At 41.8% G+C, this 26,512-nt stretch overlaps 1 protein-coding gene across 4 annotated transcripts in view; it reads left to right on the top strand.

Moving 5' to 3' along the window:
* BRF1 (BRF1 RNA polymerase III transcription initiation factor subunit) overlaps positions 1-26,512 on the top strand; it is a 170,159-nt gene that overhangs the window by 137,567 nt on the left and 6,080 nt on the right. For 3 of the 4 annotated variants that reach the window (XM_035551498.2, XM_035551502.2, XM_050711358.1), the window contains exon 16: positions 24,234-24,285. In XM_035551498.2, the coding sequence (XP_035407391.1) occupies positions 24,234-24,285 (52 nt within the window). Of the gene's footprint in view, positions 1-19,951; positions 20,505-24,233; positions 24,286-26,512 lie in introns of those variants that run through there. The other variant, XM_050711359.1, reaches the window with a different exon arrangement.

Here is a 26,512-nt window from a genome sequence, read left to right as displayed (position 1 = left end):
GGCTGTTGGTGGAACATCACAGGTAGGCGAGATTGATTGATGCCTCCTGTGGACTTCTCTGGGCGTTCCTGCATCAGGCTGTGCCCTCCAGAGTCCCTCCTTCTGTTCCTCCACCTCCTCCTCCTCCTCCTTCTTTGAACAGTGTTCAGGAGACTAGGACCATTATTGTCTCCCAGTAATGTGGCAGCATAAAAAAACCCTACCTTTATCACCGATGTGTTTATTTGTGGTACTGACTCTGCTGCACCTCTTCAAATCTCCAAAATGCTTTGGGGAAGTATGAGCTTTCTTTTCCTACAGCCTGGTTCAGTCTAAATGTGATTTTGACCTTTGGACAATCTGGAACATAAAATCTGACAGTAAGGCCCAATCATTTCTTATATAACTTATTTTAAAAGTCAGAACATAATGTGCTCCTAAAGCGTAAGAGAGGACGTGCTGAAAAAGCTTCAGTCTCATCATGGGAAAAGTTCAGAGTACATATAACTTAAATTTCCTTAAATTCCTGTAGTAACAGGAGCTACTTTTAATCTGTGGAACCATTTTTTCATTTTCCAGTTACTCCTTAAATTATTCCCATTCCTTTTCACCAGGAAAGAATTGGAGACATGAAAGAATTTGGTTTAACTAGGTTAGAAAAGTGTCCTTAAGAAAAATAGTTGTTTGGCGTAGTACACAACTAACTTCAGATAATATACTAGCACCTCAAGAAAATGTGAGGTCTGTACGTATCAAGTGTAAGCAAATGAGCCTTCTCACGAGAACAGTGCTGGGAGCATACCCACATTTGTTGCCTTACAGAATCCATTTAAGGCTGTATTGATATCTCTCCTTTGGTCAGTGTAGTATGGTGTATAGGTGCTCTGTGAGCATTGTTGATTTTATTGCATAATGTATAACAAGAATTGCACAAGTATTTTATACAGGCAAAACGTAGTTATCGATTTTGATTTGTATATGACATTTCCTTGCAGTTTTCTTCCTTCTGAATGCTTTTGATGAGCTACTGCTCAGCATACACTGATGTTTTATGGCTCAGATAGAACTGTGCCATACATTTCATGAAAATAAACCTGAATACTGATTCATCGGCTCTAAAAGCAAGAAATGACAATGTTCCATTCTGTTCTATTAAAAAAAAAAACACAGAGGGAGGGGAAGAAAAGAAAAAGAAAGGGATAATTAAGGACTTAAAACCACTGTATTTGTTTTGTTTTATTCCTGCAACGAGTGAAGTGAGTCCCATGTAAAGTGCGGTGTGTGTAAGCCACAAGAAAGCATGAATTTTGTATCATGCAAGGTAAGTTACTGGCGAGTGACTTACTCGCTGGGGAGGTCTGGGCTGGGAGGTGGCCGCTTTGTAAAAATAAACCTCATCTTGCTGACCTTTGCAGCCCCTGGCTGCCTTTCTCTCCATCCAACCCGAAGAGATTAGGAAAGCCCTTCTCATCAGAAGGCACTGTGGACACCGTTGTCTCCAAGGGTCCCGTTGTGTCTGGGCGTGATTTATCGGGGCAGCAGCCTGCCTGCTCCGGAGCCTTCACCCGCTGCCATGAGCAGCTCAGCAGCAGCCCTGCTGCTGTCGGGCAGGCGTTCAGGCTCGAACCTCTGCCTGCGAAAAACAAAGCACGTCTCCCAACGTGACGGATGGGAAACCTGACCCCCTTGAGTCATTCGCCCAAACTTGTTTCGAAGGCTGGCTGCTTTTGTTGAATCGACATCTTCAGGTGCTTCCTGTGTTTTCTCCAGGAGTGGATAACTTGTCTTTTGTTCAACGCAGAAAATAGGAACATGCTTAAATCTCATAGAAAGTTTGTCTCTCAGCACATGGTAATCTTCAGTTGCTGGATTTTATATGGATACACATGCGTTATATATATACATGTGTGAATATATAAAAAAAGAAAAGTCTTAAAAATGCAGTTTTTATATGTTTATATCTATCTCATCGGGAGAATTGGCAGAGAAACGTTTCTAAGATCCAGTGATTACTAGGCTGTAGTTTTTCTATTAGCTTTGGGTTGTAATTTGAAATTGCTCCTTAAAACATAAGTAGGTCTTAAATCACAGAACTGTAGGAAATTCTGGGACCTAGGGCCTGGAGTGAGCTTGCAGTATTATTTTGTTGCAGCGTCAGTAGCTAACAAACATTAAGCACAGCATTATATTAACTTTTCTGGGAAGACCAGAGACTAGAAAACTCAAGTTTATGGTTCAGCATTTGCTGATTGGATTTGCAACTCGGGGAAGTCCAAATGTAAGATGCTTTTTGCAGAGTGCTTATGAGAGGCCAGCCTCAGTAACAGATGTGGTTTTGTCTAAATGACTTTCCCTCTCTTTTCAATCTCAATATCTGTTGATTTCATTTTAAAGCAAATGAAACAGCTAAGACTTTTTCTGTCGTGGCCTTCAATATCCTACCTCTCTACAGCCCATAGTTTTAAGAGCTGTGGGAGGCATAGTGGAGCTGAGGGTACCCGTACTGGGCTCTGGTTTCAAGCCATTTTACAAGCTGGTGAAGATTTCAGGCTTTTATAGCAGGACTTATCTTTACTCAGGCAGGCTCAAGAGACCAGTGGAGCTCCTCTCGCCTGTACACCATGCTCCACATCACAGCTTCAGAGAGATCTGGCAAGTTCCCAGTTTAAACTGTCTTAATAGGGTGAATCTGAAATGATTTAAATACCATAAATTTACCACCATAACTAGAGGGTCAAAAGCAAGAGCTGTGGAAGCGCTAATATTTAAGAGAGGTTTTAAAGAGGAATTTAAACCTAGCTGCTTTGGAAAGGTCTCTATGATGAGGTAGGGAAGATTATAAATATGTGATTTCAATCCCCCAAGTTTTTTTTATTAATGGATCACCCTAAGGTTTTCTGTACTGTACGTGTCTAGGGCTGGATTTTGTCCCACTGACCTCAGTGGATGGTTCACACCATGGAAGGGTGGAGCAGTGTGTGCTTTGGGATGTGTACAGGCACCGCAAAGAGTTGTGAGAGTCGGTCCCTGACGATGCAGATAATTAAACAAGTGTACGTTCTCAGGCTTTGTGCATGCTTTTGGAAGGAAATGGTAAAACAATCTACTTAAGAGCATCTGAATTTTTGCCAACGTGTGTTATAGCTTTCCCTGATAAATTACTAAACATGATTTCCATAGCTATTGCTATAAATACTTTCCATTCTTTCTCCCCTCCCCTCCCCTCCTCTCTCCTCTCCCCTCTCCCCTCTCCCTTCTCCCTTCTCCCTTCCCTAGGATGGTCATCAATCTTGTGTTTAGTGATCCTGCTTTTCTTTAGCTCTTATCAAATGTATCTCAGTGTTATTTATTCTCTTTCTGTTTCACTTAGGCTCATAGGTGCTGTTTGGACTTCAGTCTTTCTCAAAATCTAGAAGAAGAACCTTTCATTTGGCATGAAAAGGGAAAAGCGGATTTGTTTTTCTTCTTCTTAGGACTTCAAAAGCACAAAATAAAGATTAAATAGGAAAACGGAGAAACAAAACTCAGAAACACTGATTAAACTGTAGGGAACATTCACATATCTGCCATTTGGTCTCCTGAAGATCAATACTATGAGTCTAATCTATGATGCTGCAGCAGTCTATAATAACTCTAACGTATTATCTTTCAGTGTATTATTACTGGACTAAAAATTGCTGTTTTTACATTTTGAAGATACTGGGATACTCATTCTGGCGTTCATTATTTCATAAAATAGATCAACACTGTTCTCTGTGTGCACAGTTCAATATTCTTTCAAAACGATATTGAAGGGTGATCCTGCTGTTCCAGTGATCCTGTCCAGCACGGTTACGCCTGAATGGACGCCAAAAAAGCAGAGCTCAGAGCAAGCAAAATATAGCTGGTCGTGTCTGGTGCTCGGTCGTTTCAAAGGTGTCATGCCTCTTAGCTGGCTGATAAATAGAAGGAAGAGCAGCGTCTGTGTTGTCGTGATTTTGCCCAGTGAGAGGCACAAAACCAGCCTGAAAGTTTTTGTGATGACTTCTGGTCTTCGTAAGGTAGATTCTGGGAGTTAGTAATTTGGCAAGGAGGGAAAAACATCTTTAGTAATATACTTATTGCTGTACCGATAGACAAGTTATGAAGTTTGGGCTAATTATAATTTCCTGAGTCTCCATAAGTGGATTCAAAATGACTTGTTTGCTCTTGTGCTGTAGTAACTTTTTTTCATTTATTCTTTTCCCTTTCAAGCAGCTGAATACCATATTGCCTCTAAATTGGCAAAATATTAGATTTCCTTAGCCTAATCTTAGAGTCTTGTTTTTCCAATTATATTTCGCAACACTGATGGACAATAGTCAGTAAAAGCAAAAAGACAGAATTCTTAACAGAGGCTGGATTTGGAAGCCTGTCAAAAATGTGGTTATAAAGCAACCTGTCCCATGAGCAGAGTAACCAGCAAAGTCTAGTTCTCTACCAATTGCTGCCTTCTTTCCCTTGGTTCTTCCTTTCCTCCCCTTGAGCAACAGCTCCAGCTCAGCTCTGTGAACCTCTGTGAGCAGAGCTAGGGTTTGTTTCTCTTTGTTTGTTTTGTTTTTTTTTTTTTCTGCTGTGAGCCATGTACCTGCGTGATACCTGTGTGGGACATGATCAACTCTTTCTCCTTTGGTGGGGGAGCAATTTGGGTCTCCTCTTCCTACTTCAGATTTTTACAAAGGGCATAAGAACTTGGTTATTTTGGTGACTTTGGTGACTCTGTTAGGTTTTGTGGTCCCTGGATGTGTGGAAGGGTTGGAATGGAGTGAAATAGAGATGCCAGCAAGTCCTATAGCTGTCCTTTTATAATTATCTTTTATTTACAGTGGAGAGTGCACCTTGTGTGTATGGGCAGAGATTTCAAAATGAATGGATTACTATTACACTGATTTAAAAGGACTTTTAAATTTGGTGTGTGTTTTAACTGGGCTATCTAAATAGCTTCAAACATTTAAAAACTGTTGCTCTTGTAAGCAATTTTCAGGCTGAATCCAAAATCACAGCATTCCTAGGGAAAATATAATCTTTAACCCTCAAAAATGCCTATGTTAAAGTTGCCCAGTGTTGGCAATGAGTACGTAGGCGTGATGCATTTTATCAGCTTTGCTTGTAGCTAACCAAAGAGAGTTTGTCATAGCATGAGTCGCTTATTGATGATGACACAGTTGTCTGTGATTGATTAAAAGTGGCAGATTTATTTCAGCTTCAACTCTTTCCATTAGCATTCCTATCGACCATCTGGCAGTGGAAAACCTTACTTGTGAGATAGACTTAGATCTTGTTAAAAAAATTACAAGATTTCTTGGGGCCTTTTTTGCCAATGTCCTGGTGAGCTGGAAAGTTGTCAGGTTTAGTTTCTAGACAGTTCTGTTATCTGAAACGGTTGAGACATGTAGGGTCAGGCTGTGATTTGTTTTCAATGGTTTTAACGTACTTTAATTATTGCTTTGATTGCAGCGAATATTTAATTAGTGGTTATGCAGGTACCTTTTTGGGGGGCTTTTTAGCTCTTTCATAGCATTCACTTGCTGGTTAGGGTGAGAAGTGACGTGTTTCTGTTTAAATGGGAGCAAGAGGACAAACAACCTTTTTTCACAATGGTCCCTACAGAAAACCAGAACTTCCCCTGAATTACTTAATTATGAAAACGTCATATAATAATCAAAATCATTTGACCATGTTTAGGGCACCACAATCAAAATCACTTAAAGATTACGTACCAAAGAGGGATGCTTAAGGGGCACAAAATGAATGCTAAATGAATTGTGATCTTCCAGAATGTGCAGCTGTCTCTGTGTCCATTAAATGCTAGAGATACGTACTGATATGAGAGACGCATGGACCTGTCGTACAACGGATGATGAAACCTCAGGACATGTAGAGGAGCTCCTGCAGTGGCACTGTGAATTACATCACGATCTGAAGTCGAGCAGCTGCTCTGGCCCTACCGTCCCCTGATGAGTAATGCTGTATCGGGGCTATCATTGGTAAACAGCTTGATGTGGCTTTTCTGCCACATTGGCACCTGGAACCGTAATGCTGTCTGTGCCTTCCCACCTGCAGCATCCCCTGCTTCCCACAAATGTAGGAAAGCCTTGAAATTTCGTTGGTAGGACCCCTCACATCTAGATTTTATAGGGGATGCTGTAAAGATTAATTTTATCTATGTGCTGCAGAGAGGTGAGTAATGGATAGGGAAAACACATTCTGCATGATTTTCCCTGTATTTGCAGGGTTTGGTTGTAACAATGCTTTGAAATCTTTGTTGAACACATTTTTTAGGGGGGTGTGGGAGTTGAAAGAAATCTGTCCATTTTTCAGAGCGTGATAGATTTCTGTCCAGGATCTCCAGAGCTTGACCTTGTTGGCTGTAAATATTTTAAACGGTTCCATGGCTATTTCAGGCTTGTGGTTTGCTGAGGCGTAATGCACAAGGGACTGCTCCTAAATGGGCTCCTCGTGGCACTTAGGCTCACACAAACACTGCAGCAAGCAAAGGTGTTAAAATACATGGCTGAAGGTCAAAGTGACAGGTCTTATTAGGAGATTACCAGTAATATTTCTCTTCAATAATCTCCTAACAATTTATTTTCAATTTTGTGTACGATTTTGCAAATCGTGTTGAGGCAGCATTAAGGTTACGTAGATGCTAGTTACTCGTGCGATATTTAGCATTAAAAAGGGAACGAATCCCTTCTGGTTTTATTTTCCATCATTAGTAATGTTTATGCTGGAAGAGTATGCAATTTCTGCAAATCAAATGTTTTTGGACAGTTAGTGGGGATTATCTGAAACACATAAATAATGTATGGTGTAATTCACTTGAAGGCCTGCGTTAGCCTTTTTTGGTCTTAAAGAGGATAATATTGGAGGAAAAATTTGGAGGAAATTTATTCAGCCACTTGAAGAGGCATTTTATGGAAGATTAAGATTTGTTTGTTTAAGTATTTCTCAAAAAGTGCCTCTCAGGTCCTCTGTTTTAATTGTGCCATCACGTCTGTGAAAGATCATTTTCATTTTCTTTTCTAAGGGTGCATGTCAAAGCGTTGCTCACTTCCAACGGTACGCAGACTGTTTGGTACAAACATTTCACAAACAGGACTGCTAATAGACAAGGCACCATCCTCCTATCAGAAAGTTTCTTGAAATGTCTCACCTGTGGGTTTATTTGTCCTACTTACTATATTTTCTTTCAGAAATGATGCCTTTTGGCAGCTCCTGTTGTATTCGTACCGCTTTTTGGATAACTGACCAGACTCACGCACGACACCATCTCAGTGCACTCTTGTAGATCACTTGCCAGTTGTCTGCTTGAACACCATCTGCTCCTGGCAGAAGTTACCTTCAAATACCTAACAAAACAGGTCATGGGAAAAAACAAAACCTTCCAGGAGCTTAATGGTGTTAGCACACCCTGCTTCTCTAACTCCGTGAGCCTTTTCCTTGGAGCACTTCAGGAAACCTGGACTATTTGGGCTGATTCTCTTACCCCGAGATCTTTCCTTTTGAGGACTACCAATATCTGCTTGAGCAAACAGTGAGAGCGCTGCTAGCTTGCAGCAAGAGGCTTAGTGGAAAGCTCGAACAACGTGTGAAACCCAGTCCTACTTCATAATGACATGGAAAACTGTGCTAATGAAATCTGCAGGAGACAATAAAGTGACTCATACAGCAAAGAACACGGAAAACAGCCGTGCAAACCAGGGCCACTAAGAAAAAAAATAATACAACTGAGAGCAGGAAACAAAAAGAGCATCTTGGAAGAAATCCAGACTAATGCATCCAAAGAAATATAATCTAAAATGCAGACGTACATGGGATCACAAGCTGTAAAAGCCATAAGGCTGAAAGAGATAGAGAGATAGTGGGCCGCAAATTAGATATGAGGCTCTACAAAAGGACCAATTTGGGCCACGTGTTGGAGAAGCACCACGTGACGGATTAGTGAGGCATTAGGCCTTTCTTGGAGAACCATTCACTTCCGTGGATGAGAGAATTGGAGTCATTAGGATGATTTCAGCGAGAAACAAAGTGGTGCTGATCTGGAGGAAATGCTGAAATACAGACAGGTAGTTTGATGATAGGAGCCGACGTATATGTGAACATGCAAGCGTTTAAAGCATAGATGAGTGAAAGAGCAGCATATGGCGTGGCAGAACTAGAATGAAACCAGGGAAAAGGCGGATTTCAGTGGGACAGCAGAAGGTGGCGGTCAGGTTGAGTGCCATGTTGAAGACAGAGTAGTCAAAATACAGGTTGAGGGCCAAATACAGGAGAGATATCGGGAGGTTCATGTCTTTTTTGAGCTATATGTGGTTAAACCAAGTCTGAATTTGTTCCTTAAGACATTCATAGGCTTGAAGAAACAGATAAATGTTCCTGGGCAACCTGCTCTAGGTGGCCCTGCTTGAGCAGAGGGGTTGGACCAGATGATCTCCAGAGCTCCCTTCCAACCATAACCATTCTGTGATGGTAAAGCATTTTTGTATATGCATCCTCTGCAGCTGGAAGTGAACTTAAATACACTGTGGCAATCCAGAGGGTGCTGCACGTCCTGGTCACTTGGAGGAGTTAGTCACGCCAGGTCCCGGGAGAGGATTACACCAGGCTGCTGCGTGCAACTGCAGCTCTGGCCCTGTTTCATCTTCCTGTGTGGGAGTCGGCATCCTCAGACTTCTTTTTTTCCTTTTTTCTTCAGCTAATAACACAAGTAGGAGTGTTGAAAGGATTTGAAAGCATCTTAAAAGAAGCTTGTAAATGACAGGAGCTGGTTCGTGTCTCCTGCGGGCGCTTAGTGCTTGCCTGCTCCTCAGGTGAGGAGGCAGTGGCAGCCTCCTGCTTGTTCGCAGGGAAGGCAGCAGCTGCCCCCATGTGAAAGGGAGCTGTCCTGGCCTTCCTCCACCATCACTTCTGCTGACCCTGTTGACGTGGGTTTAGTCTTAAAGAAACAAATCTTCAGGTAATTATTTTCCCACCCCAGTTGCCACTCTCAGAAACATATTTTCCATTTTAAGTAGGAACGTTTGCTTTGACAAGTGTTTTTTTTTTCCCAATGCAGCAAATTGAAATTAAAAACTAAAATCTGATTTACTGTGATCCTGGACACAGTTCAGTTGCTCATATGGAGCAAGCTATATGAAAACAGGTTGTTTACTTGCTAATGTTTAGAAGTGGTCCATCTTGCTGCTCAGTAAAGCCGCATTTCCCAGAGCCTGATTATTCAAACTCCTTTTTCTAATATTAACATTGATTCCCTTACAGCAGTATGATAAAGTTGCTTATTTCTCAGCCCTTTTAAATGTGCAAGCCTGTCTGTAAGCATGGTAGACAGCTTATCAGTTCAGCAGTGCTGCTTGCCAATGCCACGCGTTTGGTAAATGCTTGCAGTCAAGCTTGAGAGTTTATGGACACTGGCTTGCATTTCTTTCTCTATTTTACTGCACTGTTTAAATCGGGAGTGTTACAAAGCCTGTTAAATTTGGAGTGAAGAGGGGATCTGTGAGTACACCAGCCCTGCCTGTCCCTGGCCAGCCAAGAGGCAAGAGGTGAAGGTCTCTGGACCTACCCTTAGCAGAGGTTTTGGGGGTGAGAAGCAGCCCTGGAGTGTAATTTATGACTTTTTCACAGAAGTGGAGAGGAAGTAAAAGAGACACCAAAATAACACTTTTAATAGCTCAGGGTTGTGTTTTGTTTTGTTTTGTTTTTTTCCTCTCAAATGTTTTTGTTTATTATAGCTGACACCAGTCAAGGAGAGACGAAGCTCTTTAACCTTAATGCAAATAGAGCAGTAGTGCTGTAACAAAAAAATCTGTTCGCTTTATACCTCTGGGCTGATGACCCTGACAGACTGGAGATTTTAAAAATAAAATTTCTCACTAGTTGTTTTTTGTTCTTAATCTGTTTAGCTGTATCAACCCATTTGAAGCCTGATTTTTGCTTAGGAGGAGTAAAAAATTACCTATAGCAATAAATCCATCTATCTGTTATGCTGTTTATCTGTCTATCTATATATCCCCTGAAGACTTTAAAATGCTGTTTTTTATTTTGATACTGTTGCTGAAAATCAATTGTGACATTTTCTGTTTAGGCTGCTAAAGGTTTTGGCAGATAGAACATGGATTTTGTCTTTTGATGGTGAATTCAATTCAGCATTTATTGCAAAGTCCTCAAGTGTTTAAACGCGTAGTGATAGACAACTAAAACTCCTGCTGTGCTAAACTCCACCAAGTCTCTTCAGTAGTTCTGCTGTTCAAAACGAATTGGGACTTGTTTCATCTGTTTTTAATAAATGTGAGACTTGCATGCTATTTATGTCAGAACTAAAGCCAACTTTGCATTTCAGTTTGACATCTAGGATCTAAGTTTTTAGCTGTTACTCCTGAAGACACCTACTCAACTTATGATGTTGTTATCTGTTAAAAAAGGTGAGGGCATCATCTTGAGCATCATCTTATCTAAACTGTGCTGCTGAGATCTGTGTAATGAAGGAAAAGCAAAAGCTGGTCTGCAAAAATACTGGTCACGTGAGAGAATACACACACTGGCCAAGGTGAATGCCAGCATTTGGGAGCAGTCTGCTTTGGTTATGTCCATCATGCTTTTGCTAAGTTTAGCTCTTTCCATGGGTGAGAGTCTGATGGAGTTGTCTTTTGAATATCGGGACATGAGGGGAGGGCAGAGCCTGGCTCCGTGGGTCAAGCATCAGCCTGGCATCTCTTGGACAAATCATTTAGGTGATGTCTGCAGGAAACGGGTCGGTGATTCCAACCTTCCAAGCCCGTGCCCTGAGCTTCTTGGAAGCTGGAGCACGCTGTAGGTGTAATTTTGTGTCTGAGCTGAAGTGCATTACGTGCTGTTAGCAGGGGCCACGGGGCATTGCAAAGATCAGCATAAGGCAGATGAGCGAGGCCTGTTCCAATGGGGTGTTGCCAAATGTGCTTCTTGTGTCGCCAGGAGCGCTGATGGGCCAGGACCCCAGGGTTCAACTGCTGGGGCAGCACTCGCTCAATGGCATCCACCTATTTCTTTTGTAGGGAGATGAGGGAAATCTGCTCCGGGCTTCTCTGCGTGGTGCTGCCATTTGGTAAAAATATCACATTGCTCATATGCCGTTCTGAAGTGTGCGTTTTCCACTCGTTTTAAGCAAGATGAATGAATGGGGAATTTGAATGCTCAGACTCCTTGCATGGATGTCACAACTCAGTGGGAAGTTGTAGAGGCAGTAAATAAATTTGGTATTGGTTGGATCAACTTTTTTGCCATTGTTGGTAATTAACACCTTTGTGTGAGACACGTTCGTGCTGGAAGTATATATTTTGGTCATGAAGAAACCAGAGGTTTATGCCTCTTTCTTGTTCATCTATTAAGATTTTAAAATAAGGTATTAAAATTCAGAAGCCTAGAGGTAACAAGAGCCTTCGAGGAGCTTCAGCTGTAATTTTCCCATTGAGGGCGGCCAAACCATTACACTTCTGAACTAATGCATTCTTGCTCTAAGAACGACTGTGAAAGTTCACGTCAAAGGGTCGTAAATTGCTACCAAACTAATTTCCAAATGTAAGTCTATCGTGCATGTGTTTAAATTTGATTCAGTTCCTTTAAAACAGTTTACTCTAAAAAGCTTTTTCCATAAAAAAAGCGCATTGAAAAGTTTTTACATTACAATATGGCACTTGCATTACATTGCACTAAAAAAAATACTGTATGCATCTATTTATTTGTTGTAACATTTTACTAACCCACCGAGCAAAGTAACAGAGAGGTCTGTAGCGTCATGCTAAAAACCCAAGTGTGAGGTTGCCAAGTAGTGATGTTCCCACGATACTTTGTAGACACAAAAAACTCAGGCAAACTGGAATGATGCTGTAGTGCTGATAAAGGAAACGCAGTGTATGGAGATTAAACAACTGAAAGGCAGACATGTATTACAAGTGAGGCTGTACAGACTGTTGTCACACTGGGGCCAAGCACTTCTTAGGCATTTGTTGCATATTTTGACCAAGTACAGAATGTAGGAAATCTAAACTCGACACTTTCAAGACTTACATTAAAAAAAAAAAAAAAAAAAAAAAGAGGGCAGGGGCTCTTTTTTTGTTATTAAACTAGAGTTTCTTAACTGATGCTTCAGAAATGCCTTTTCAAGCTCACAGAACAAAACGAGTGTGGTGATGGAAAAGAACAAAGGCAAAGTTGCTCATTAGACTTAGTTAAAGCTATGTTGATCATCGATACAAATTTGCATTATTTTCCCAGCGTGGCATTCTGTAACAACTTTACTGGGTGTGCTTTTGTTCCAGCTGACATTTGCTTGAATGGCAAAGCAAGTTGGCAAATTTTGTGCTGCTGGTCTTTGAAGTTGTGACTTCAGCCCAAACAGCCTTCTCTTTGTGTGCAGCGGGGAGCCCTTTGGCTTTGGAGAGGGATGCGAGCAGCACAAATGCTAGAAAGGGTCTGTGCATGCGAAGTCTCACAATACTTCCTAGCACTTAACTTTAAGTAGCTCAGGTCTTGTAGGAATATTGGGTTGTTTTCTGTGAATTTTTCCTTTGCCATGCGAGACGTTAAAGTTCAAAGTGCAGCAGATTAACCTGAAAGTACATTTTTTATTGATCTTCAAACAGAGCTTAGTATGCAGAAGGATTTAAACTACAGTGGGAATTCACTGTCTTCTCTGTTCAGTACAATTGTTTTTTCAGGCTGCAGCTCTCTGAGGTACAAAGGAAGGAGCAGGGATTTAGTTGAGATGGATAAAGTTTACTTCATGTTTTACTCATTCTTACTAGAGCTGTACTGAAATCTGCTGTATGTCAACACTTGTCTGAAAAGCTTGTCAGAATACAGCGACAAAATATGAATGATAGGAGGGGACTTTATATAAATCAGACCATGTAAGTATCCATTTATTGTAGTATTTGCACATTTCATGGTCAGTTGAACTCCTTTTACTGTTCACAGTCCCTATCTTAGTAATTGTGGTAGGAAGGTAGCTTGCACAGCATCCATTTTACTCCTCAGGTGACCTGATTTGGTCTTCAGTTGTACATTTCCAAGGGAGCACACTGCTGAAAGATAACCACAACTGTTAGAGCTTTTCACTATTTTCATGTATACAAAGTCAAGGATGTGCATGAGCAATCCTAGGATGGAGCCAGAAGCTGCAGCTATTTTCTTTTTAACGAATCCTCTGTAGCCACTGTTAAGTGGACTTGGATCAGCGATAGGCACTGCTCGCCTTGCTTTTACACTGACCTTTCTCAGCAGCTCAGTTTTTGGTGACTGAAGAACTAAGCACTGGGGCCACGACTTCTTTAAAAGCGAAGGGTTAAAAATAAGTTCGGGTAAGGATTTTTGGACAGATATTTACAATTGAATTTTGCTGTGTTTTGCTTTGATAAGGAATTAACTTTAGGGACCAGTTCCCAGCTACAGAAGGCTTGGCCTCCCAAATGATTAAGATTGAGGTCAGCCTTCCGCCCGTTCAGGTGTGGGCTTCGAGGGGAGAGGCGGCGTCGGGAGCCATCTGGATGCTCTGTAAGGCAGCGTGCTCTGCCCGCCCATCTCAGCCCCTTCTCCCTGTCCCTCAGATCTGCTGGCTGACCTGCTTTTGTAAGCCCCCTTTAACCGATATCAAAGGGTAACAGGTAGCAAAAATCTATTTAGGCTGACTCAGCTGGTTTTGTCTGAGCCAAATTACGGTCTGGTCCCCAAGCAGACCAGTGGAGTGGCAGCAGAGCAGCTCCATGCACCTGACTGTGGCCAGCGCAGGCTTAACCTGGGAAGTCTTCTAATTGATCCAGTTAAACCAGTGCAAGAGGCTGCGAGAGGCATCTCCCCTGCAGTTTGAATGAGGTGTCTGTTGGTTAATTCGTATCTGTTAGCATTAGTATTAAGCTGTATTAAAGCAAACCACTATTAAATGAAAATAAATCTGCTTTCCATGTAGGATCCCCTTTCAATAGGTAAGCAAACTTAATTGGAGCAGCATGGTGTGGGGCTTCCCCAAGCCATTGGAGAAGACCGTACTGTCTGCTCCCTCCATTAGAAACAGTGTCCTCCTCTCTTGAAGGGAATTGCACATATTGTACACAGATTTTAAACCAGCAATTAGTTTTGTTTTCCTTATTAACACTTCCATTTAGAATCTTCTTTCCGTAGGAAAATGTGGCTACATTTCTACCCTGCTCTGTTTGTCTGTACCAAATGCATTCCTAAGGGGATAGGCTCTTTATAACATGAAGAGCTTCTGGGACCCAGTTCAGTGATTCATTAGTACATAATAGTATGTGTAAGCGAGGGCTTATAGCGTGTGGCAACTCCTCTTTTACACTTGTATCATGTTCATTGGTAAATGGCTGTTTTCCCGGTGATTCATACCGTATTTATTAAACATGCATGCTTAGACCCAAGTAGAGATTGCCATGCAAGTAGCTTCCAAGGTTGGAATAAAAGGGTACAGTTTACTCTTTGGACCTTTACTGTTTCAGTAGACATTGGATCCAATGTTGTGAGAGACCTGCATGAACCTGTGGATTTACAGAGGCTTTGACTTGAAGTGATGCTCTTGTAGCAGAGCATCTTGTTGGGCTTTTGCTTGTTCGTTTTTGGAGATTTTAGCTTTGAGGTAGGACATGGGATCATCTTCATTTTAACTTTGAAAAAGGCTGTAAAGACTAATGTACGACGCATGCTCGTAGTGTGTGCTGATATCTGAGGGATGGATGTACTGGACACAGTCTGGATGAAATGGTGCAAGCTTGGCCGCATCGATCGGGTTCCCTGGTCCTTCTGGTATCAGCATGTCCTGGTGAGGTGAGAACAGGTATCCCACAGCACACCGTACAGAGCAGGGAAGGCGGACGCAGGCACATAGAAGATCACATCACCGACGGCAGCCAAGCCTGGATTATCCAGTTGGGAGGAAGACCTGGCAGACCGGTCCTTCAGGCTTCCTTAGGGATCCCGGTTTGCACAAGACAGAAAGTACTCCAGTGGTTACAAGGCAATCACATGCCAGCCTGACTTGAGCCATCAGCAGAGCATCACTAGGGTTATTAGCTAAGTATTTCCATAATGTGTGTCTCTACAAGTTATAATTAGAGCCAAGCCTGTCCCTAGCTAATTACAAGCTTGCTTAGAAGTATAGTTTATATAAAGCTTTTAAAACTTTATATGGGTAAGATATACATCCACAGGCATAATAGGAATTACGCCTTATTTTCAAACTGAAATGTATGAGCTTTGGTCTCTGTTTCTCCCGCCCTTTACACTTTTGCATAGGTTTTTTTTGTTGCATCCTCATCCAAAGTTTTTGCCAGAAGTCCTGTCCAAGTTTCACCAACATCAAACCGGTGATTTTTGAGCTTTCTTCCAAGTGCTTCATTCTCACTACTGAGAGAGTAAACCAGATGCTAAGATGTCTTTGAGCTTTGTGTTTGGAGAACATTAATAAATAATACTTAGATCTCTTTTAAAAAGAAGATAAGGAGTCTTGAAAGTCACGGAAGTATTTGTTGGACATTCAGTACAAGGTCTACATAAATAATGATCTGTCTATGGGGACTTGCTGTGTGTTTGCGTAGATGGTGCTGCACCTGCATGCCTTCAGCTCCGGCTCTTAGGAATAAAGTGAAGTTGGCAGCATAACCACATAGGCTGTCTGTCATGGTAGTGCTGTGGCATTGCATCCTTTGGGGTCTGTAAAGGAAAGCAAATGGTACAAGGAGGTGCTCGTGTAGCGTCCAACGTCACGGCTTTTTAGGAAGAAAAGCAGAGTGGGGTGCAAAACCCTCATTTGTGGGTAAGGAAAGGAAACTCTTGAAAGAACTCCAGCAGCTAATGAATTATCTTTCCTTGCTTCTGTCTAGCCATATTTGAATTTTGTATTAGTTTGGTTATTCAGGTCAGATCAGATTTAGGTCAGTTGCGATGGATTTTTTCCAAATCCAGTTCCTTCAATTCCTACTGTAAACTCTTACCAGATGACACGATGCGAAGCTGGAACAGACTTGAGCTGTGAGATGACCAAATAAAATCTCAGTGGGAACCACTTCCACGTTCCTAAGATCAGTTTCTCATGTAATAAATTCTGCATCCAAAATTATATCAAATACTTTTCTGACAAGAGTTCTTTTTTTTTTTTTTCCTAGCAGACAAATCCCAGCAGAGCTATTTATAAGATGCCTCTCTCTTGTGTTTGCTCTCACATGCCTGTTATTCAGACCTACAGTGAAGAACAAATACATTTAAAAATTTCTCAGTGTCCTTGCCAGTGCTCTTGGACCCACCTTGTTTTGTCTCGTCTGAAATCCTCCAGTACATTTCTTTGATAATTCTTCTGTCAGTAAGAGTTGTCGTAGGAAATCACCATTAAAGACTTCTCCCCAAAGGAACAATCCGGATTTATTTGGTGACATCTTCTCTTTGCAGACCGTTTCATGGCCTTGTTCTGCCTGACCCTCTGCTGGCTGTGAGGGAGGGAGAGGAGTCATTCAAGTGAATGCTGTGCTCGTGCCAAGTGCCACACTATAGGATAAAATGTGCAAAATCTTGTACAACAGAGATAACCGAGAGGGTGAGCACCTGGGTGTGCATGGTGGTGTCCTTGGGTTTGCAAGGAGGAGGCCAGGCCGTTTGTGAGAGTTCAAACAAATGCTCTCACAGGAAAAGTTGCTTTAGTTGTTTTTTTTTTAATATTAAATTTACTTCCACCTTTGTTAAAACTGAACGAAAAACCATCCAGAACTTCTCCCTAGACCAACCTACAGTTTCTTCTCCTGTTACAGCCTTTTCATTCATTTCCTGGTATGTTCAAGGGAAGTCTTGACACCAGACTTCCCTGAGGTGTCTACTGGCACACGTTTCGCAACGTGTCAATCTCTTCTGCATTAAATCAGGCAGATAAGACCCATGCCTTCGGTTCTGGCAAGGCCTGGCGTACCTAGGTCACACGGGTAGGGCAGGTTCTTCCCTGTGTGTCTCCTCCCTGGCTGCAAAAGCCAAGTTAAATCGTCATCTACCGTTCGTCTGCTTGATTAGATGTGTGCTGTGCGTACCTCAAAATGCGTGATGCTTTAAAGCTAGATTTGCTATTTAAATAAGAGGTTTGCCTTAATTGGCTGTTATAAATTACAAGCAAGAGGGAATGATTTATTGCTTATAATTAGAAATGAGTTACGAAGGGGAATGTTGGTAATCATAAAATAAAGCTTGGAATACATTGATTTCCAGATGGCTGGCAGTGAAACTGCTCTTTAATGTAGAATAGACCAGACACAAGGAAAAAAAATCTGTCATCCATCTTTATTCCTTGATGGATTACTTGGATGAATCTATAGTTACCTGAATTTTGAAATATTAGTCTTGGCTGCATAGTCTGATGAGAGAAACTTAATTTGCACAGTGGTATATGCTATCAGAGGCAGTGGAAGTGGTGAGTTAGTGTTATGCCTAGCATGATTTTTGTCCTTGTAATGTCACCAAGGAAGATCTAATGATAAATCTGGCAGCACCTTTGGGTATAACAGTCTCAGCGGATTGTTCTCAGAGGCTGCAGGTTACTAAGATGTTTTTCTTTTCATCTTTTGCCTCATTAGCAGTTTTTATGAGGTTGAGATTGATCAAAACACCTGTCCAAAAGCAAATATTTGTAATCCTCCCTTTGTGAGTCTAGCAAATACATTTGTATCAGAAATAAAGACAGCGGTGCTACTGCTGAGATCTTTTCAGTAATACGTTTCTGTTGAGATGATGTGTTTGTTTGACTTTTTGAATTTCATTTCTGCTACTATAGTCCCAGGCATGATTTAAAAATGATTTATGTTTGCCTTATCTGCTAATAATAGTGTTTTCTGCTATAATAGATGCATTCTGCACTGTTACCATTTGAAAGACCATGCTATGAGATAGTTGGACGTATTTGGATTGTCACCACATGAGTTGTCTCACGCTTGTGTCTTAAAAGTGACATTGTCATTAGACTTGCTTAACTGAAACCATCATGATTAATCATTTACCTTCATTAAAATGCTTCACAGCTTCCTTATTTTAAATAGTTTTTCCCAGCAAGGTGCAAATATGCCTCGCTGCCATCGTTTCGTCTGGAAAAATTTGCCTGGTGAAAGCAATAGCATATTTTCAACTAATATTTTCCTGACCTGTGGAGAGATGAGCTCATCAGTATCTTTATTGACAAGCCCAGGAAGAAGGTGTGTCAACCAGAAATATTAGATCAGTCAGCCTTTCTTGTCCTGGAGCAATTGTAATTTCCCATGGTCTGCAGCAATTTCCTTTAGAATCTGATATGTGCAGAGATTGTTTTGGATCTGCTGCTGTAGTGTAATTTCATTTGGTCCCAATAAGGTGGCCTTAGATTTCATTCTTTTCATTTTTGCTGTTGAAAATCTTTTGTTTTAGTAGAAAGAATAACAAGTTGCCATGTTACAGCACGTAAATGAGGAATGAGTGCTACAGCTATGCAGAAGAATATTGCCCACTCCGAGGTGGGTTAGTAACAGCAGGTGTTGGTAACCTCCGCTCCTCTTAGAAAAGTCTGAAATGGATGTTCAGTTCACTATACTTGTGAACAAAGTACAAAATTTTTCTTGAAAACAAAGTTCTTGCTTTTCAAGAGAGATTCAGGAGTGTATTGGGGAATGGTGTAGGTGCTTATTTCTTTGCTGATAACTGTTTCCTGTAGCCAGTGATAGGGGTTCTTATTTTTTTGCCGGTTTACTCCTACGAGTTGTTGGTCCCTAGGTACTTAAGCCTGGGTAGTTGCTAGAAGAGGCCGATCTCATTAGCGCTGAGGATGTTCTCGGTGCCGCGTTGTCTGATGCCGCGCTGATGAAAGCATCGCTCCTCTGATCCAGCATTAAAGAGGACTGAGTAGGAATCAAAAGTGGGAACAATTTCTCATTTCGCTCTAGTTTTTGTTGTCACTTTAGCTTTGCTTTTTTCCCTCCTTAAAATAGCTCTTTCTGTGGCGTTGCATGCTCAGAAATAGCAGGAACACGTTGGCTACCTTGGTGTAGGTGATGGAGTTCTTGCAGGCGTTGGGCTCAGGCAGTGCTCAGCACACCCTGATCTTGCTGCCAGGTGCCTGGTTGTGTCTGGTAGGGTTCTTACCCTGCCTCATTCCCCGTCAGCCTCTTGGTATGGCTGGCAGTGCTGGGTTAGCCAGCTCCAAATGAGCTTAGTGTGCGTGAGCTGAGGTCATTGCAGTGAGGACGTGCCCTAGGTTGGCGTCTCTTGGTCATTAGCTGAGGTCTCCATGGCCCTATCACTAGAAAGAGTGATTCAGAGAAGCTCCCTGAGGCCTTCGTGCTGCTGATGAGCTGGGTTGGGCTAAGGGCTGGTCAGCCTGGCTTCCAGAAAGCCAAAAATACCTCTGTGCCTCACGTTCAGGCACACATGGTGTCAAGGTGTGAGCATCAGAGCTGTTATGTTTTTCTGTAAAGCTGACATTTCTGTGGCTGTATCTGAACTTCTTGTGTGTCACGGTGCGTCCTTACACCCCAGTCCCTGTTCTGAAGGCGTCAGGCAGACGTTTGTCAGTGTCACAACCAGCCATGGCCTTGGCCACGTGCCTTGGTTTCCCTCCCAGGGGAAGGGAATGGCTCCTGTCAGCACCTAGCCAGGACTGGGTGCAGAGGACGGTGGGCCTGCAGCTCTATATGCAAACCCTGAAGTGCTGTGGGATTGGTGTTGTGATTCCAGTCTGCGTTTTGTCTTCTGGAAAAGAGCCGTGGATCCTGCCCAGGAGGGTCTCTCTTCCCTCTGGTGCTGATGGTAGAACGATGTGTCCGTATCTCCTGCTGCTGCTGTGTTTCCAATAAGAGCATTAAAGCCTTGCAGGGAGGTAATTCCCAGCTTTCCGGTAAGGATAACATTGACAGTACCTAATTAAAGGGCTCTTTTAGCCGGGATAAACATTTATATTAATTTCCTTCTCACGCAGATGTCTGGTAAACTGACTTCCTGAGGCAAAACCATCTGGCCTCAGGTGGGAGGAGTATCTCAACCAGCACGAAGAACCTGACCGGTCTCCCGATGAATCGTTTCTAAATAGCTTTTTCTGTCACTGAAGTGGCATACGTTTGAAATGCCTGTGGTATGGTTATATAGGTTTTATACACATTTGTCTTAGATGACCTGCATAATTATACCACAGGGTTGTGGCTCTGGCCCCATTGTATCTCTGCTTGCCATCGTATATCCTGGGTTTGTCTGCATATAAAATTAGTATGTGTGGTAAGCAGCAATAAGATGTTCCCTACTTGGATGGACTAAATTAAAATTCAGTAAGAAACAGAGCTTTGGGTGAGTTTCCAAATTACTTTCAGGATTTCACTGAGGAGATTGTTACAGTATCATAAACCTTTTCAGTGGGCACACAGCCTGATGCGAGTTAGCTGCTTTTATTGCCTCGTAGTATTCCTTCTATGTTATGTTCTGTGCTGTGTAATCCTTTGTTATTAAATAATAAGCAAAATAAAAACAGTTGTTTGTCACAGCCAGCTTGTTTTTCAGAGAATTTGTTCACTTTGAAAGTTCAGCCTGTGTGATCTTCAGCCCTGTCAGAAGCTATTATACCGAATCTTCTTTTAAATTGTTAAGCTGGAGGACAAACCTAGATGTTATCATGCACATCTCAACTGAGAGCGAAGCGCAAGTGGAGCAGATTCGGCGGGGAGCAGCCTCTGATGCCATGTACCGTGCCACTAGTTTTTGTCAGGAACATGTCAAGATTATATGCTTCCAGTGTTAAGTGTATTGGCTGACATGAGCGTTTGTAGATCTGCATAATTTTCGAAGCAGTTTGAAATGTGGATATAACACTTAGGGCTGTGTGAAATCTTTTTTTCCCTCTTTTTACAGATTGTATTGCTGTTCAGAAAGTTGCTTGTTTTGTTACTCCCTCCCACAGCGTACTGTATTAAATTGCAGAGTTCATAATGAAAGTGCCCCAAACTAGAAATTGGCATCACTAGTGAGCAATAACGGAAACGTTTGCGAAGGCCAGGAGCACCACTGCTCTCTAGTCACAACATTACATTTTAAATCACGCCATCGTAGAATCTTTTAGGTTGGAAAAGACCTCTAAGATCATCAAGTCCAACCATTAACCTGGCACTGCCAAGTCTACCGCTATTAAACCATGTCACTAAGAAAACAGAGGCTGTGGTTGCTTTAGCATATATGGGGTTGTATCTCAGTGCAGGATAGGATGCTTATTTATGGGACTTGGCAACCCTGAATTCAAAGTGAACTGAAATGGACAAAATTTTTCACAGATAAGGTATATGTGCACATGTGTACCTTGAAAGCATTTTATAGATGAGATTGAGTAATGCCCATTAAAAGTTGGGTAAGATACTTCAGTTACCTGGTTTTTCAGGCTGCTTTTTTGGTCATTAATACTCAGACCTGTCTCAACCTCGAAAGCAGTCGCGCTTCTCCGTGAGGACATCCTGCACTTCTTTCCAGCCTGTGTGGTGCAGCCAGACAGCAGAAGGATCCTGTATCTGTAGCCATGGCAGCCAGTAATTTATTGCTCCATATGGCTGGTGTGGCAGCAGCTGCTCTGGTTTAAGGAGGTCAAGGCATCGGGGCATTTAAGAAACAACAAAACCCAAGCCCCCCTATAAAACCTTCCTGAATGGTTTTGTACAGTAATAGTAGGCTTCTCCATAGACCTGAGGGAGCCAAGGGAGAGAAATCAACATTTTATTTTAATCTAATTGCATTGAAAGGCATTATTTTAGATGGAAAACAAGTTTTTCTCTCTCTGTGATGGTTTTACCTTTTTTCAAGGCTCAGCCCACGTGGCGAGTTGCCACAGCTCTCTGAGGGGGGGAGTCCAGCCCCGTGCTTTTGGTCACATTATGATGTTATGCTGAGGGAGAAACTGAATTACCCAAATTGGATGACAGCGCTATATTTCTAGTAATGAAATGAAGAAATACGCTTTGTGAGCAATTATCACAGAGCAGAAATACACCTTTAATTTCAGAATGGGTGTGAGAGTCACTTGCTGCTGAAAAATGGTGTGGAATGGCTCCTGGATTTAGCATTAGTTTGCAAATAGGCCTTTCATAAGCATGAATCTTTTTATTTTCATTCGGTGACCGTTTTAATTAAAATTAAACTGGAATGTTTACTTTCTGCTTCCTATAGCTGTGATGGTTTTCTTCACTGTGTGAGCACATGCATAATTTGCTCTAAAAGAAGTGTCAGCAGTTTCTGATTACCTTGTGAGTCTTACTCAACAGCTTGATTTTAATTGGGGGGAAGGAAAGATTTCAGAGTGCTCTAGGGAGGTCTGAAGTCTTCTGGTAGCATGAAGCAATAGTTGCTATCTTTGGTACAATGTTAATTACAATAATCACTACTAGTGGTTTAAAATAAAGGTCCTTCATTGCTTATCCCTGTTGTTTTTTTTCCAGTTATGTCAATGAAATACAGCCTGGTTGATAATTAGCATCCTTCAGCTACTTAACCTTTTGACACCGCTGCATTTATATGTTTTTAAGCATCTAAACAGGGTGACTTTTGGAAAGCAGTGATTGACAGGTAGTCTCAAATTTTGGGAAAATTGCACAGTTCACGTTAGAAAAAGAAAGGAGGAGGCCAGGTGCTTAGGGAGATGTTTGTCTATACCTTCAAATGCATTCTTTCTAAGCCCAGAAGTCTGCCAGGAATTGTAAGTAATAGATAATTTATGTGGGTCAAGAGAATCTCTTTCCTGAAGTTTTTGATAATCATGAAATATGACAGGAAGTATCCGTAGCAGAATAATTTGTTCTGGATCGTGCAGTAGTACAGCTCCTGAAGCGTTCCTGTGCAATCTTTTCATTTAGATCTATTGTAAGGAGTCACCTTGGGCTGCTTTGGTTGCTGAAATGCCTTTCAGGTCTTGTGAAGCATTCCAGAGATGACCATTTTCTGACCATCTTTGGAGCTTAGCCAGTGTCTTGTATTTTAAGATTGCCTTCTTTATCAGAGATAATGATCTAAAGTCTGCCCTGCTCATTCTCCGGGGTTTTGTTTCCTCCTGCTGATCATTTGAAATAAATAAGTAGGAAAACAACCAGTATCTGCGTGTTAACAGGAAGGAATGACTAATAGAAAAATGAGAAGAAAGATACTGCTTATCATAAAAGACTATATCTCTAGAGACATAAATTGGTATTCATTAAGTTGTTTGCAGAGACTTAGTTGAAAGACAAACTTGAGGAGCTGTCTGAGCAGTGTTTCTGTAGAAAACAAGTCATCCTTTTCATGACTGGGTATGTCTCGATGAGGAGGAGAGACCAGAAAGCAACAGTAAATGATGGATTGAGAGCAGCCTTCATAGCAGTAAGGAGACAACCAGCTGTGAAATGCTTTTCAGAAAAGAACAATATTTAACACTTAGCTGTAGAGTAATGCAGATCCATCTTTTCTCCCCAAATATGCAGGTCTTTTTGTATCTGATGCAGGGTTTTTTTAATGTTTATGTTCAATTTCTGTCACTTCTCATTCAAGGTACGCAGAGTCCCCTTGTTCTTGATAATGGTTTCTGTAGCTAGAGGTTAAAATTCAGTCTGCGATAATTACGGTATCCTTGCGTATGTAATCTTACCGGTATCCTGCATATGTCGTCAAATAAAGGGAAGTAGAGCAATGCTGGGCAATTCAGAAAGTGGCTTATTTTTGTCATGTCTGCATTGTTCCAAAAACTCTGTTGTTGTGCCCAAAAGCATGACCTGCCCCCCCTGGGTCCATCCACAGCGCTTTCTGGCAGGCAGCCTGCAGGTGCAGGTTTTGCTCTGCTCCAAAGTGCTGTGGCCACACGTTCAGACAGCAGCAGAGGGATGAAGCATTGCTGTTATTGGTCTTCTCTTCCTCACTGCTTCCTTGAGTCTTTTGACTTTTGTAATATGTGATAAAGCCATCTCTTTTACAGATATTTGGGATGAGCTGGAGCTGCAGTCTGAGATGAAGCTTTGCTACTGAGCTTGTTGATTGGCATTTTTTCTTATTATCCTGAATCGGGGCAGATGCTTAGAAGGGAATGTGTGTATTAGTTATTGTGGAGTATGTATGTAGCTATCCACTGTTAACTTTGTTTTATATCTTAAAAGAAGTAATTGCGCAGCATAACACTAGCAAAGTGCTTTCATTGTTTGGACAGTGAATAGTGTGTGTCAAACTCTTGTGTGTGGTGTTCACCATTTCTTCTTTCCTTTATTTTCCAGATTAAGACCTTTGATTTCTACACAGCTAGCTAAAAAGGCTGCCACCGAAGAGGTATGTAAAGCCCAGCACTTCTTGTAGTGCCATGGTTAGAGTCTGGAAATTGCAACAAGCATTTCTCAGCCTGGCTCAGGTTATGTGGTAGATATGGGCAAAAGAAAGGAGAATCTTGTCTCAGTGATCAGAGCAGGAGCTAGTTAATGCAAACATTGCAAAGCTGAGGTTACCTGCCTTCTAACTAAGATGTGCCCTTACTTATCCATCAGTAACCTTAACCTCATAATCCCTGGTTAGACAGGAAAAAGAGAAAACTCCCTGCAAGCATCTAAAAGGGCACATTTGAACAAGTGGGTAGGAGCAGTAGGAGAGGGCAGAGCTTGTGCCGCTTTCATCACTTGGACTGTACCCCCAGAGAAGGGGGACAAGGCAACGTGCTGCTTCTATGGAGCTGGTGGGGACCCAAGGAAAGAGTTAGGGTCCTGGGGTCTGCCTCAGGAGACCGGTGAGGAATCATGAAGTGACAGCTTACCCAATAGAGCATGGCTTACTCTGTTTGTTTTGTTTACTTTGGAAATAATGACATTTCCATAGAAAACTTAGTGCTAGTAACCGGCCACCATCAGAAATCTTCCCTGGGTGGCTTTGTGTATGTGTATGTTGGGATGAAGGGGACATGATTGTTATCAGTTGCAGCAATAACAGCTTTCCTCTGCTATTGTACTTACACTGTACGAAACAAACACCTGCGTTTTACAGATGACAAAAGAACTGCCTACCATGTATCTAACAATCCTGTTCCTAATATACCAAAGGAAAGCATTCTTGCTTTTCCCATGTGTGTGTGACACTGGTGCCCTTTTGAAAGTGTGCTAGTTAACTTTGATAGTCTACCGTGCTTTCACAATGCCTATGTGAAAGATGTATGCCTATGGAAGGGTACATGCCAAACAGACGTCCAGGTTGTCTGGAAGAATCCAGGAAGTTCTATTTAAAGGTGTTGTTGGAGTGCCTTATTTTTAAAATTACTAAAACCCATTGATTTTCAGAAACAGTTTGATATCCTGCCTAGGGAAATATATTTTCACTTATGCTATGCTCATTAGAAAACCCTGCACATTTTTAGAACTATAGCAGTCTGGAAGTGGACATGATAATTAGAAGAAGGTCACATTTTAATTAGCATGGTGCAATTTAAAAAAATAATGACTCAATTGTAGCTCTTTTATATTCAGCCACTTTTTCAGAGCAGATGGATACTTTAAGCATAAAAATTTATATACATTTTGATGCTGATTCCTCTCAAACGGTTGTGTCTATTTCTACTTACTCCTGAAGTGTAGATGGACTCCATTTGATCACTCTACGGGCAAAAACAGTGGTAGGAAATATAAAATAAACTGGAGGGAAGTTCCTCTAAATAAGATGATTAATTTGAGCTTTAAAAGATCATGAAAACCTGTCTTTGAGTGATCTGAATGCCTAAATACTTGATTTTCTGTTAAAATTAATGGGTGTCTTGTGCCCTATTAATGAGCTATTGGAGCAGACCCTTAGGTGACTTTGAAAATCTCAGGCAGATTCCTTAGGTTGACTGGCATGGTATGTGACAAGCTTAGGAGCAGCTTTGATGTTTGAATAATTAGCCCATCAGCTTTCTGATACCGGCTTTCTGTTATGGTTTATCTCTAATGCGCCTGGAACTGGAGGGATTCTGGGAGTTACTTCATCACAAGTAAATACATTTATAAATAAATACTTCGATGCAAGTCAGACCTTATTGCCAACAGAATTGCAGCAGCACGTTGTTGTGCGCTGTGATTTAACCCTAGAGCACTGTAGGACTTTTTGTTTACAAACCCCAAATATTCCAAGTACAGAACTGAGTGGAGAAGTGCCCCATTAAGAAGCTGGTGGAGCTGAAGCTCCTGTGATGTTCCTTCCCTGGATGAGACGGGGAGGCAGTGCCCCACGCTGAGCATAGCAGAGCATACCCCCACGCTGCAGGAGCTGGAGCTGGAGCCTGCCCCATTCCCAGATCAGTCTGTAGTGAACAGAACACACCATTACCTTCAGCTCCAAATTCACCTCTGCCTCCTTGCTCTGTTAACCTTTCTTGTCCTCCCTGCTTTGTCCTGCCTCACCTTAGAGCATCTGGGTAGGTGCAGCTGCTGGAATGGGCCCATCGGTGACCAATTCCTAAATTAGAGCTTGGAGATCATTACTTTGATGAATCCCATAGGTAATGTTACAGGTGCTGGTATGTATTATCAACCTAGTGCTC

This window comes from Cygnus atratus, chromosome 5, assembly GCF_013377495.2.
Source record: "Cygnus atratus isolate AKBS03 ecotype Queensland, Australia chromosome 5, CAtr_DNAZoo_HiC_assembly, whole genome shotgun sequence".
In the NCBI taxonomy this organism is placed as follows: Eukaryota; Metazoa; Chordata; class Aves; order Anseriformes; family Anatidae; genus Cygnus; species Cygnus atratus.
The sequence above is the reverse complement of the archived record's forward strand: the minus strand, read 5'-3'. Positions and strand labels throughout refer to the sequence as shown.